At 41.5% G+C, this 14,776-nt stretch overlaps 2 protein-coding genes and 1 long non-coding RNA gene across 3 annotated transcripts; all 3 read left to right on the top strand.

Annotated features, from left to right (window-relative positions):
• The first annotated feature begins 294 nt into the window (after positions 1-294).
• LOC134824874 (charged multivesicular body protein 4b-like) lies at positions 295-5,535 on the top strand. Its single transcript, XM_063836854.1, is given in 5 exon segments — positions 295-500; positions 1,039-1,088; positions 1,091-1,200; positions 1,452-1,607; positions 3,845-5,535. Coding segments are annotated over 5 exon segments (633 nt in total). The 5' UTR covers positions 295-309; the 3' UTR covers positions 3,971-5,535.
• Positions 5,536-6,175: 640 nt separating this feature from the next.
• Positions 6,176-8,159, top strand: LOC134825126 (uncharacterized). Its single transcript, XR_010161492.1, has 3 exons — positions 6,176-6,795; positions 7,023-7,160; positions 7,364-8,159. It is a non-coding gene; the product is annotated as an uncharacterized LOC134825126 (long non-coding RNA).
• A 1,176-nt stretch (positions 8,160-9,335) lies between these two features.
• On the top strand, positions 9,336-14,776 carry LOC134825242 (uncharacterized). Its single transcript, XM_063837392.1, has 6 exons — positions 9,336-9,586; positions 9,790-9,905; positions 10,083-10,201; positions 10,459-10,559; positions 10,899-11,021; positions 11,259-14,776. The coding sequence occupies exons 1-6, from the start codon at positions 9,357-9,359 to the stop codon at positions 14,299-14,301; spliced, it is 3,732 nt and encodes a 1,243-aa protein (XP_063693462.1). The 5' UTR covers positions 9,336-9,356; the 3' UTR covers positions 14,302-14,776.

Below are 14,776 nucleotides of genomic sequence, written 5' to 3'. Positions count from 1 at the left end.
AAGTGGTGACCAAAAAAAGATATGAGCGATTGATTAGTACCCCGACGACCACTTAAATACTGATAGAATTAGATATTATTTTTAGAATTTCATAAAAAATCAATTTAATCAATCGATATCATCGAGCTTGAGGAATACAAATCTCTTTTAACTTACACTTAAATAACACATCTAATTTTATCATAGTTAAAACAACAAGTTGGTTTCATAGAAATGTTTGGAAAGAAAAAACACCTTGTAGTTGCCTGGTACAAACTAACCAATCAGAGAGCTGTATTCTAGTCACGTGACACAAACTAACCAATAGAAATGTTCGGGAAGAAGAAACCAGCTCAAGCGACCACGGGAGATGCCATCCAGAGGCTGCGAGCTACAGAGGACATGCTACAGAAGAAATCAGACTTTTTAGAGGCTAAGATAGTTCAAGAGATGAAGACAGCTAAGCAAGCGGGCATGAAGAATAAAAGAGCGGCTCTTAATGCGTTAAAAAGAAAGAAGAGGTTTGTAATTTGTTACACCTACTTTATATTATACTTTTTTATCAAATAGTGTTCGATTTTTCCAACATGAATACAAGCTAAGTTGATCTGAAAGGCCTCTAATTTCTGCTTTTATTTCAATCCACTAAAATTAAAATTAAATCTTGGACATCTAGCTCATAACAACTTGTTATTTCCTATTCGTGCAATATTCCTCATCTTCGGCCCTACTTTTGCCACCCATTTCCTAATGTCACCGGTATTAAACATTCTGTTGCCATGGTTCTGACAGTACTTATAGTTTGTCATTACCATTATCGAATTATTATGGCCTTTACGCTCTCCTGTGTGCACAAAGCCGCGTTGCTTTACCTGTACAAGTTTAAGAAGTCTACTAGTTAGTGTCTGTCTCTGGACCCACAGTGCCTTAACCGTGCCTTAACCGTGCCTTAACCGTACCTAAAGTAACCTTAAAATGTGCCCCAAACGTGCGTTTTGAAAGTGTCCATCGACTGATTACCAACTTGGCCCTTGTGTTTGTCTGACGTTGCTTGCTCAGGTATGAGGAACAGCTGAATAAGATAGACGGTACTCTAGCTACAATAGAGTTCAGAGGGAGGCTCTAGAGAACGCCAGTACTAACACGGAGGTTCTCAAGAACATGGGATTCGCTGCTAAGGCTCTGGAGGGAGCTCACAAACAAGTTGGGGACGTTGATAAGGTAGGCGCCACCTACATCCCCCATTCTCTACATCCCCCTCTCTCTCCTCCCCCCCTTCTCTCTTCCACCCCCCCCCCCCCCCCCCCCCCCCCGCCTTCTCTCCACCACCACCCCCCCCCCCCCCCTTCTCTCCTCCACGCCCCTTCTCTCCCCCTCCACCCCCAATTACTTCTGGAGGAGCGTAACCCTTCAAGGTTCATTTAAGTACCGTATATTTTGATTGTATTTAGAATGAACCGTTTAAACACTAGGTACACGATCTGATGGACGATATAGCAGAGCAACAAGACCTAGCTAACGAGATATCAGGTGCTATCAGCTCTCCCATGGGATTCGGTAACGATGTGGATGAAGACGACTTGTTAGCTGAACTAGAGGGGATGGAGCAGGAAGATATGGATAGACAGGTAAGAGGAGATAATATTAGGGGACAATTTAACAGAATATACAGATTAAAGGACAGGTTAAAGGACAGGTTAGATAACATTAACAGGTTAAAGGACAGGTCAGAGAGAATTTTAGACGACAAGTTAATGGACAGTTAAGTAGACATGTAAGTTTTGAGGACAGGGTAGTAAAAACTGACCAAGTAAGTTTACAAGTTAGAGGACAGATTAGTGTTCAAGTTTAAGAGGACAGGTCAAAGGGTGGGTTAGAAGATACTGCTAGTAAACTTATCATCCTTGCTTTGTTCCGCTTTTATGTCCTTTTTGTTGTTCTTTCAGATCTATTTTTACAATTTGTAACTGACTTGCTTGTTATTAAATAAGATTTATTAAAAACAACTCCGTAATTTTTGTTGCCGTCCTGTTTGAGAGTCCTGTTTTCTTACGTCCCACGCTCTAGAGTCCCACACTCTAGAGTCCCACGCTCTAGAGTCCCGGACCCCACATGCCTTTCTCCCCCAACCTCACATGAGTTATGACGTCACAAAGCCTCATAAACCATAAAATCATAATTGTAATTATATTTTACTTTGAAGAAACGTCAGGGAGATCATCCTAATATGCATATTATATTCTACTATAATCGAGAAACATGACGTTTTCACTCTCCAGCCTTGTGACGCACTCACCCTCCATAATTACACAACACCTTATGCTGAACACATGAGATTATTAACTGTATTATAACCATAACGACCACAACAAATGTACATGTACCTGATTTTAGCTACATCACCTGTTGTAACATGGCCATGGCAGTAGTATCAGGTTGTCGCTCTAGACGTCACAGCTTGCTAACCGTCTGGCGTCTGTAACACAGTACGTGTTTTTGCCGCTTTGTAGTTTCTACGTGTTAATGTGTGATACTTGACTGCTGTATTATTATAATACGGGGCTTGGTCACCACAATAAAAGCGTTATTATACTAATTGCACTTTTGTTAAGCAAGTATTATAGGCCCTATGACAAATCATGTCTGATAGTCGCGTTTTGCAACATTGTAAAGAATCTAGCCCTATATACGTAGTCTGTGCCCTGTTTCCTTAGCATACTGCACGCGTGTCCCGTACATTCCCCGCACGTGTAACATTCCCAACACGTGTAACATTCCCCACACGTGTAACATTTCCCACACGTGTAACATTCCCAACACGTGTAACATATCCAACACGTGTATCATTCCCCACATGCGTGACATTCCCCGCATGTATCCAGTGCCACCACCACTACATACTACTGAAATTCCCCACATGCCGCACATTCCCCACATGCCGCACATTGGGGGGGTCCAACTAAAAAAAAATATGAACGCACCCCTAAAATTTGAAATTCGTATTCGTATTTTTTTGAGTTGGACCCCCCCCCCCCACATTCTCCACATGCCGCACATTCCCCACATGCCGCACATTCCCCACATGCCGCACATTCCCCACATGCCGCACATTCCCCCCATGCCGCACATTCTCCACATGTCACACATTCCACACATGCCGCACATTCTCCACATGCCGCACATTCCCCATGTATGCCGCGCATTCTCCACATGCCGCACATTCCCCACATGCCGCACATTCCCCACATGCCGCACATTCCCCACATGCCGCACATTCTCCACATGCCGCACATTCCCCACATGCCGCACATTCCCCACATGCCGCACATTCTCCACATGCCGCACATTCTCCACATGCCGCACATGTCGCATGTGACATGCGTGATTTTCCCCGCATGTATCCATAGGAAACCAGCAGAAACACATCTCACACAAGCTGCTGCAACGTTGCTTCTTAAAAACGCTTGCTGTGTTGGCTTGTGCTCCTATGTGAACTGTTTTTAAATTGTTCGGCCGCTTTTAAAGTGTTTTTGTAGTTTAGTATAGATTTTATTAACTGTTATATTTGTTGGGGCCACGTTTTGCTGATGCAGACTGGCTGTCTGGCTGGAAATTTTGTTTTTGTCACCCAGATGTCCAGATGAGTAGTTTTCCGGCTCTTAAGTTGTTTTGTAATTTTTTCAGTGACAGTTAGTGTGTTAGATATTCCAAGAAATGTTATTTTTCCCTATTTTTCAGTTGCTGGACATCCTGATTGTCTCATTTCTCCTTTATTTTCAGTTGCTGGACATCCTGATTGTTTAAATTTCCCCTATTCTTCAGTTGTTGGACATCCTGATTGTTTACATTTCTCCTTTATTTTCAGTTGTTGGACATCCCAAATGCGGATGTCATGAACCTGCCCTCAGCCCCTACTGGAGCCCCAACCAGATCAACTGTGGTGGAGGAAGACGACGAGGATATGGCTGCTCTCGCTGCCTGGGCCACCTAGTGTCGTCACGTGTCAGATTGTGACGTCACGTGTCAGAGTGTGACGTCACGTGTCAGAGTGTGACGTCACGTGTCAGATTGTGACGTCACGTGTCAGATTGTGACGTCACGTAGGTAGTGTGACGTCACGTAATAAATGGGTTATTTGGGTGTAGATAATTTCTACAGCGACTTATGTCATTTTGTTATCATATTTGTACTGTTATAAAATGATATTATATAACAGCCTGTCCTTGCTAAGAAAAGCTGATAAATCTTATTTGCTTAAACATGACAAACGTAATTCAAGCGACATTTTAATGATTTTCCTGTAAAATTTTGATACGACTGACTCTGTCAATGATTTTCATGCTTTTCTGGAATATTTTTAAAATGCTAGATATGGAACAATAAAATCAAAATGATTATAATATATAAATTATATTCAACATTCTTATAAATTTATTACTAAATAAGTTTTGTAAATACTCTTATATGATATTTACTATTATATTATATTGGTATATACGGTCAATATACCGGGTACCTCGAATCTCGATATACCGGGTACCTCGATATACCGGGTACCTCGATATACCGGGTACCTCGATATACCGGGTACCTCGATATACCGGGTACCTCGATATACCGGGTACCTCGATATACCGGGTACCTCGATATACCGGGTACCTCGATATACCGGGTACCTCGATATACCGGGTACCTCGATATACCGGGTACCTCGATATACCGGGTACCTCGATATACCGGGTACCTCGATATACCGGGTACCTCGATATACCGAGCCACTTCTTCAGTATAGAGAGGTTTGACTGTATATCTATTATCTAAATTATACAAATTCTGGTATAAGTATATATTCTTTGATACAATGTCTTAAATAAGATTTGATAAAAATGCAGAGAAGTTACGAAATTGGGCACCAATTTCATTTTTTGGCAAACTTTTTCAATGGAATGTTTTATCTCTTAAAAAAAAACATTTGGAATTTTTCGACTTTTGAAGTGCTTATTTTCTCAGCTATAAGCTTGCTTTTGTCACATTCTTGCTTTTGTCACATTCTTAAATTTATTCCTTGAATTTGCAACATTATTTGTTCTATCTTTCTTAACATAGAAATGATTTTTAGTACTAGGAATAATTTAGATGTAATCTTCATATTGTGTAGTGACATATTACATTATAATTAATGTGTATAGACGCTTAAATAATACATTATTCTCGTATTATGATGAAAATTAATGATAAGCATGATTATTTGTCACTAAGTAAGTGTCCTAATGAAAATTAGAGCCAATTACTGACGCATTATTAGTTAACTTATTCCCATGTGAGTATTAATTTTTCCCGAGAGCAACAATTCAATTGTTGAACAAAATAATGTTCAATCCCTTTTTTACCGTGTGTTTTTTCAGAATTCCAGATTTAAAGTTTTGGTTCAATATACAAGATATATACCTCCCTTCCAATTTTAGCTTTGTACTAAAATTTGGTTGAATTAATTTTGATTTGATATTTTAGACACGAACTTTTCAGTGTAATTTCAATTTGTATTTTCTATCGTTACCATGGTTATGTCACTTATTGTTAATTGTAATAGTAACAGTATAACTAAAAGTTTGTGGACGCGTTTTAAACTCAATTGTTGTGGGAACTACTACTGGTTATAGTAGTAGTAGTAGTAATAGTAGTAGTAGTAGTAGTGGAACAGCGCCCTTTTCTTGAGAAATATCCAAAAAGTGGTTGTTAATAATGGCCCTCATCTTCTTCCGTCCCTGTCTCAGCTATTGTGTGGACTATGTAAATCATCTAAAGATCTAATTAGGCGCTAATAAGGCTGTAACTAATTGAATCTAATGATCTAATTAGGCGCTAATAAGGCTGTAACTAATTGAATCTAAAGATCTAATTAGGCGCTAATTAGGCTGTAACTAATTGAATCTAATGATCTAATTAGGCGCTAATAAGGCTGTAACTAATTGAATCTAATGCTCCCTTGAAACTTCACCACTAGGTACTCTGAACTTTATATCGTGGGCTCGGATTTTTAACAATTTTATTATTGTCTTACTTACAGAACTGAAGCTTGGCCAATCTATTTGAGCATCCGCTATTTGCATAGATCCGAGTGTATAAGGGTTTACAACAAGTTTCTGATATTCTTGATTTGTAACAAATACCTCTAAATTAACTCTAAATTAACTCCAATTTAGGGCTCGCTATGGCTTGATGGGTGGGAGCAGCTCGAAGAAGCGCCCTCTGAAAGTTGAACAAAAAGAAGATGTAATTGTACAGGAAAGGATACCTGCTGGTACACGCGAGGCAAGTGATCTTGTCCAGGATGTCCAGGACTTTGTTGAAACCGTCCATATCGATCATAATAAAGCCGAAACTCCTAAGATGATTGAAAATGACCTGGAAAATTCCAACAAGACCCTCTCCTTTGACAAAGAAGATATGATCGACTCAAACAAAATAGTCTCTTCTGAAAACTCCTTCCCAACTCCAGGCTCCTCTCCTGTGAACTTCTCCAAAGAACCCTTCCCCTCCAACAACCTCCCCACGAGGTCCCCCCTCCAGTTTGATCAGAATAACACGGTCTCCTCTCGGAAACCTCCCCACCCTGTTGTGTCAGACGGCTTAATGACCACGTCAAACAGGAACCAGACTAATTTAGGTCAGAGTACACGACACTTTAGTTCAATATATCGTCTGTTGGTAACCTTGGTAACGGGCAGGTCCTTGTTGGTAACCCTGGTAACGGTCAGGTCTCTCAGAAGCAGTTTAGTAAGAGTCAGAACTTCTACAAAAGCCGGGATCAAACCGGTAAGTACTTGAAGTTGAAGTTGACGATGATTTTTGTAGGGCCTAAAAACTGCTGGAAAAAACTGCTGATATTTTTATCATGGTCATCAATCATTATACCATTCGTGGAGTCATACTAATTATTATGATTTAAATAAAGTCAAAACCGCTCGCGCTTTTAGCTTCAAAAATAGCTTCAAAAATATTTCCCTACCATTAAATAAAACCCCTGACTTATCTCGTCTCAGGTTCAGGTCGCTTCAACTCCTACAGTGGTCCGGTAGAGGACCACACCCCTTCACACTTCTCCGGGGTATACAATAGACATGCTAGTGATCCTAACACTAACAAGTCGGGAGGGGATAGAGACGTCGCTTCTCTTCTCCGTCAGTCTCATTTCTTATATTACTTATTTACATACTGCTACTTTCAAAATATTACTTGTGAATTCTCTGCTGAAATCAATTTCCGCCATTTGCAAAAACTTTATTAGCGGTTGAGAGAGGCTTTGTAGCATCTTCTAACTTTCCCGTAGACATAGTCACACTATAACACTCTTCCACTCCTTTTTACAACCAAATCTTTCCAGGCAAGGACAAATTCTCTCTCCTCGGTTCCCAACTCCAACAACAGGAATCCCAAATCTTCTCCCGCTCCCAACAAACAAACGGACAAACAAACGGACTGTCCCGGTCCTCAGCTCCATTTCCTGCTCCTTCATCAACTACATACAAGTTCGACCCCGGCAAGTTCCGGCAAGTTAACGAGAGCACGCCTGTGATCAGCACGGGACGAAATGGTAGTATCAAGAAGACTGGGCTAGCGTCCGGACCGCTTGATGATAGGGATGAGGAACTAATTGCGAGTATTGAGCGGGAATTTGACTTCAGTTATTGAGCATTCGTCAGAAAGTGTTAGCTAATTAGTGACATCAACATTCTGCCCTCAGTATTGTATATATGACAGTAAACAGCAAGTATCATATTATTTCCAGATATTTTAGCATCAGACAGTTTCAGATCATATTCTTGAGAATAGGGTTGTATTGCTAATGAAGAAGGTAATAAACAGTAGAGTAAAGATGGAATTAACCCATCAGGAATTGAAACCGGGAATGTTGTTGTCTTATGCGTGATTTAATTTCACTTTTAATGTCGTCACGTGATAAATCCGATCCCGGACATCCCACAAGATCCCGAACATCCCACAAGATCCCGGACATCCCAAAAGATCCCGGGCATCCCACGAGATTCCGGACATCCCATGAATTCTTGTAGTTGCTCAATTCCTTATTAGCTGATGATCTGTTGATCGCAGAAATATGTATAAATATTAACTAGTTTAGTGCACGAACCTGTAGAATCTATTTATAATTATAATAGGAATTGATTCATATTATTCTAACGTTAAGTGCATAAAATATTATTTGTATACCTGATGTTTTTCATTGACAACATTTGTAAATTGACCCTTAAAGTTTGTATCATTTGTAAATTCACTCATACCATTTGTACAGGGAACGGCAAAGCTTTTTTATTTTGAATTAACAATCATTCATAATATCATAATTCTGTAAATAATAATTATTTAATCACAATGTTAATTGGGGATCGTTTGCATATTCAGGAGCAGCTTAAGGAGAAGGTGGTTTGGAAATGTTTACGTTAGCTACTAGTACTACCAATTTTTTGCAAAAATGATCATTTATTGTTGCCTTTATTGTTGGATAGGAGAAACAAAACACACGATTTAAACTGTTTCCACGTCAGATTCGCTGGTTATATAATTATTTATGCTTATATAGGGGTTTTCTCTCAATACTGATGGTTTCTTAGAAGGGGGTTGTAAAGCCGGGGGTGGGGGTTTCTAAATGGCTAAAATCCTGCTAACGTGATGTGTGAGCGATTCCTAATTATAACTACATCTTTCAAATACCGGATAAACGGGTTATATTCTCACATGACAACATATATAAAATTGTAAGTTCTTTTCGATCAGTGTAAATATATTTATTTGTTGATCTAAAAGTAACTGTAATTATGTAATTATATAATTATGTAATTATGTAACTGATTTACACACTGTTCCGGGTGTTTCACTTGCTGTCTTTAAATGAATCAACTCATCCGTGGCGAATTTTCTGGATATGTAATTATTGATTCTAAAAATAGATTTAATTTTATGTTATTAATAACACGATCTGAGTGAGTGATAAGTTAATTTAATAATGATATATTTATACGAGATAAATATGTTATACATTTAACAAATTTAATAAATATAATAAGTATAAGTGAATAAATTAACATTTCAAATTGTAAATGACGACAAACATCTTTATACTTAACAACGTCATTATCAGGACCTTATTTATGTATCATAATATAGTGATGACGAAAGCATTATATTTAAGAAATTAATTCCAATACGTTCAAAACTACTATATTACAACGCATAAACCAATAATCATCCTCCGACTGCCTTTTCTAGACCCAGAATCGCTATCATAGAAATTCAATAACCGCTTTTATGACTTAGACTGATAAGACCCCCTCAGCTATGTAAATCCCATCTCAACTTCAATGGAGCAGCAACAGCCGGGGCCGTCCGCCGTGCTGGACCCAGATCACGTGACTACTCCAATGAGTCACGTGACAAACGAGAAACAGCTAGCTGCCCACGTGACTGCACAGATTGTGGGGGTGGATTGCCACCCCCACTGCAAGACTGTTTTGGATCTGTACCGGTGTTTGGTTAGTGGGTGTCTGGAACTGCATTTTAGTGTGGTGTATCTCCGTACTGCAGGTTACAGGTTAGTGTCACGTGGTAGTCGTGTCACGTGGTAATGGTAGTCTTATCACGTGGTGGTCGTGTCATCTTGTCACGTGTTATCGAATGGGTTTACAAAAAAGCCAATCAATAATAGCCATTACTAAATTCTCTTCTAGATTAAAAATACATTTTGCCCACTATCTCAGTGATATTTCACCCTGTTTAAAATTAAGTTTGTTTCAGCGACACTGGTGAGAATGTGGTATGTCTAGAAGTTCAAGACAGGCTCACAGCCACCTCCCTCGCATCCCTCAAACTGTTCATCATCGGAGCTAGAATAGTAGGACATCTCAGGATGGGTTAGCTGACATTCATTTTATTTTTAAGTGTAAAATATTTGGTCATATTTCCTTGTTTCACTACATATATATATTATGTGAGCGAAAATTTATTTGCCCCGGTTTACTCATTACATGCCTTTGCTAATAAAATTAAATTAAATTAATTTTCTTAAAATTTAACAAATCTCTCTCCAGATGACGGACTACTGATAACCTGGACACGTGACTTAGCTCAGTCTATTCGGTTTGATGTTCCTATTGGTCCCCGGTCCTTCAGAGATCTGCTATCTGAGATACGTCATGTTCAGGAGGAGGTAATGGCATTTCTAACATTCTTTAGTTGTTAATAACAATTCCCTGTATTTGGTTCCAGTTTGGTTCAATCTAAATCTCATCAGATAATTGGATAATTTCCAAAACGTTGTGTGTGCAAGACTTGTACTTACCTAATGCCAATAAATTATAATACTTATATTGCTGGTATTAATCATTTAAAAAAGTAAAATTCAAGTATTAGCAACGATTGATGATACTTGAATTTACCAACATGTCCCTGAAACCTCCACTTCAGTTGGTATCAAAGACAGTTCTCCACATAAAGTCGCAGGGTGGTATTATAAACCTGCCTATGCTTAGTCGCATGCCGGACAACGTCATCGATAAAATCTTCAGGTTGGTGTACTTACTCCCCATCCCTAGTGAACCATAGAAACCATAGTAACTCCCATTATTAAATTAACAAGATCCCTAGTGACCATAGTTAACTCACTCCCCAACCCTAGTTACCATAGTAATCATAGTAACCATAGTAACCATAGTAACTCTAGTGCACTCACTCCCCAACCCTAGTGAACCCTAGTTAATGCTGATTAAATTATCAAGATCCCATGGTCATTTCCACCAATTTTAACAGATCTGTCCAACGTTAAAAAAGTCGATAATTAAGACGTAGATATTCCCCCTTCTTTCAACTCCAGGCAAATACAGCAGACAGCAATCTAACCATTTCAGTTTCCTGTCTGGTTCAGATCTCCGAGAGATGAGTTTTGTTTGTCGGAGGTTTAAGAATATAGCTTACTCAGATGACTTGTGGAGAAGTGTGTGCAAGAAACACTCCTGGTTCTCTAGACTACAGTAAGGGTAAAGATCACTACTAGTAGTATTAGTAGTAGTATCACTAGTGCAATTTATATCATATCCTTCCTCTTTTTAAATTGTGTTTGTGCGGAGGGGCTCCCAACTTCCTTAACGTTTTAAATTATTCCATTGGCTACTGGGCTACACCCAGCTGATAGCTTTTTACCGTTTGTAAAGTTATTTTACATCTTGAATGATATGTTAATTTTAATAAAGCAAATATCTTAATTTCAGACAGAAAGACCGGTTAAAAGGTGCTTGGCGAGCCTACTATCGACAATACAGAAAGTTCCGGAACAGAAGACACCGGTTGAGAAGGGAGCTGCTTGAAGCTGGAGCCAGAGCACCCACCCAACCTATCATCATGATTAACAGACGGAGAGGGAGGCGGCGAGGTGAGGACCCTCAGCAACCCATCATGGTTATAGATAGGAGGAGACACCGCAGACACGGTGCAGTGGGAGTGGCCCCGAATATTCGTCTAAATAGAGGGCTGAGGAGGGGTGCAGCTATCCCCCCTCCACCTCCTCCTCCTCCTCCTCCTGGTCCTGGTGCTGTAGCTGGTGCTGTAGCTGGTGCTGGAGCTGGAGCTGGAGCTGGAGCTGGAGCTGGAGCTGTAGCTGGAGCTGGAGCTGGAGCTGGAGCTGGAGCTGGAGCTGGAGCTGGAGCTGGTGCTGTAGCTGGAGCTGGAGCTGGAGCTGGAGCTGGAGCTGTAGCTGGAGCTGGAGCTGGAGCTGGAGCTGGAGCTGGAGCTGGAGCTGGAGCTGGTGCTGGAGCTGGAGCTGGAGCTGTAGCTGTAGCTGGAGCTGTAGCTGGAGCTGGAGCTGATCAAGACGGGCAACAGCGTGTTGGCCCTGTTAGGAGGGTATTCGCGAGAATAAATCCCAATCGTCGTCTGCAGATCGCTGTTCGTCGCAGAGCACAACAGCTTGTTCCAAATCCTCAACAACCGGTTCCAAATCCTGAGCAACCTGTTCCAAATCCTCAACAACCGGTTCCAAATCCTGAGCAACCTGTTCCAAATCCTCAACTACCTGCTCTTAACCCAGAACAACCGGCTGTGAACCCTAGAACAGTAGGAACGCCTGCCACTGCTCAAAGACCTGCTGTGGCAATGAACAATATTGGGGCTCCTTCAGCACAGGGTGATGCAGCACCGAGACCTGGCGGAAGAACTGGTCAGCGAAGTTTAGGAGAAGCAATAGGTAGAGGTAGAGCGCTGCTGGAGCAGCAGAGACGTATGATAGCGGAGGACATGGTGAGAAGGCGAGGAACTGGTCGGCAGCAAAACCTTCTTTCTGTGTCCAGGAGATTCGAGCAAACCTTGCAATCGGCTTCAAATCTTTTTGATCTTATCGAATCTGCTCCTGTTGCTGAACCAAATCAGATAGCCAGTGATGAAGGACTAGTTGAACAAAGACTGGTCGAACTGCAGAGACTTTCTCAACAATTTCATCAGCAAGCTCAGAGGCCCCCGGAACCAGCTCTGCCCCAAGTCCCAGCTCCAGTTATCACTCCCCCCGTTCCATTTATCACTCCCCCCGTTCCAGTTACCACTCCCCCCGTTCCAGTTACCACTCCCCCCGCTGATATTCCTGAGCCTGGTCCTGCAGTAAAACCTGTTACTGCACACAACCCGCAACCTCAGAATACGTTACCAGCAGTTGGATACAATCAAGCTGATCCAGTAGTACAACCCAACCCCATGAGAGAGGCTGATTCCCAACCACCAGCTGCTGCACTCCCAGACCAACCCGCCCCTCAAAATAATGCGCCAGCTGAAGATTTACCAGAAGTAGGACCTGGACAGCCCATACCAGTTCTCGCTCCCTTCCCCGACCCACCCAACGAGGAAGATGTTGCTGATGTCGACGATCAGATACAGTTCCAAGTTGATGGACAAAACGTTGTCCCGGGTCAGGATGAGCAACATTTCAGGATCAACCTTAACGCGGAACAAGGGCACCATCTATTTGCGGCCGTTGCTGCAAACCGGGCGGACCCAGCAAACGAGGTGATCCCCGCAATGAGAATGGAAGACGGTAACCTTCACATCAATGCGGGAGGTGTGAACATCGCTATAGAGTTACCGTTCAGGGGGGATAGAGCTGAACCCCCGCCAAGAGTTGGGGCTCAACCCCAACGGGAACGAGTCAGGCTCAGAGGTAGGCTAAGCCACAGAAACGAACAAAGTCCCTTTTTTCAACTCGACCCACGTAATATCCAGATTATGCGCGCTAGGATTGCCATCATAGGCAGCGAATTCGTTAAAAGAATCAAGTGTAATCTTTCCGGGGAGTTCCCCCCGAACCACAACTTCCTGACCCTTGAGTTGGTCTACATCTCGAACATGATCGCTAAGAACATCAGAGAGTCACTGGACATGAGCACTGACGACCCTGTCCCTCCCCCAGCTCCTCCACCCCTCCCTGAGTTTTACCCTTACTTCGACCCGGAGATGCCTGGACAGGAGGTCCTGGAGGGGCGTGTCAACGCAATCGCGGAGATCTTCAACGAAACCCTCCGGAACTCTCTTCGCTCAGATAAAATATTCGTCAACAGGAAAGTGAGAAACTTCCAGCACAACACTCGAGACAACAACGTTCACCCACCCTCTGATAACCTGTCCCTAGCTTCACAATATTTCCACCAGAAAGTTCGAGAACTGGTATCCGGTTCGGCGTTACAACTGGAGAACGTAGTGGTGAGTGGAGGGGAGCAGACTTCAGAGCACCGGTTAACACACCGTGTGCTGTCTGTGGCCCTGGGGAGACCGTATGAGGAAATTAATCGGCGAGTGGTAGGAAACGTTAACACAGAACAGGAACCGAGGAGGACTGCAAGTGTTAATGTTACTTTAAACTCTGCTGAAAATAGTTCAAATATCGACCCCGCTGAAAATAGTTCAAATATTGACCCCGCTGTAAACACCTCAGATATCAACCCGACTGAAAATATATCAGATATGAACCCGACTGAAAATGGATCAGATATGAACCCGACTGAAAACGGATCAGATATTAACCCGACTGAATACATATTAGATGTCGATTGTGTTAAAAACGGATCAGATGTAAAAGTAACCTCTGTTGAAAAGGGGTCAAATACGTTGCCCCACGATGATGGAGAACGGCCTGGGCCTTCACGAGAGTACACAGAGGAGCATGTTACTCCCGGTATCGATGATAATCATGTGATACCAGTTTCATCAGATTCAAAACGGTACCTTTCGTCAGAAACTGACAGCAGAGAATCCAAAGCCGCTAAATTGAGCTAATTTTTTATTTGTTTACAAATTCGTTTCTCAAGACCATTTTATCCAAACGCCACGGATTTTTGCAGTAAGTTTATCCGAACCACTAAATATAGACATTAGGGTATACAACTTCCAAGGGTTAGGGGTAGAGAATTTCTTAAGGGATCCTAACCCTAACCACAAACTAACTAGCCCTAACTTATACTAACCCTAACCCGAACTGAAGCCCTAACCCAAAATTTGTCTACCCTAATGTCTACCATTAATGGTCTAGCTTCTCGGAAACTGCCTAAATATTGTTAATATGCGCCATATTGCATATGCACCAGCGATTTAGTTACATTCATTTATTTACTGATCACTGATAGTGATATAATTTTGTTCAGATCCTTATGACTTACTGTATACTAATAAACACGATGAGATTATCTTAACCACGAATGTACCAACTCTGTCAAATTCTTTTATCTTTATTTAAATTTTTAATCATACAAAC

This window comes from Bolinopsis microptera, chromosome 13 (assembly GCF_026151205.1).
Source record: "Bolinopsis microptera isolate Bmic1 chromosome 13, MBARI_Bmic_1.0, whole genome shotgun sequence".
Taxonomy (NCBI): Eukaryota; Metazoa; Ctenophora; class Tentaculata; order Lobata; family Bolinopsidae; genus Bolinopsis; species Bolinopsis microptera.
Note: the sequence above shows the minus strand (reverse complement) of the source record. Positions and strands in the feature narration are given on the sequence as shown.

Excerpts from the sequence above, each read along its gene's own strand:
- LOC134825242 (XM_063837392.1), top strand. The coding sequence starts at position 9,357 with ATGGAGCAGCAACAGCCGGGGCCGTCCGCCGTGCTGGACCCAGATCAC. Across the intron at positions 10,560-10,898 it reads GTCATCGATAAAATCTTCAG|TTTCCTGTCTGGTTCAGATC; the intron begins GTTGGTGTACTT and ends TAACCATTTCAG. Across the intron at positions 11,022-11,258 it reads TCCTGGTTCTCTAGACTACA|ACAGAAAGACCGGTTAAAAG; the intron begins GTAAGGGTAAAG and ends TCTTAATTTCAG.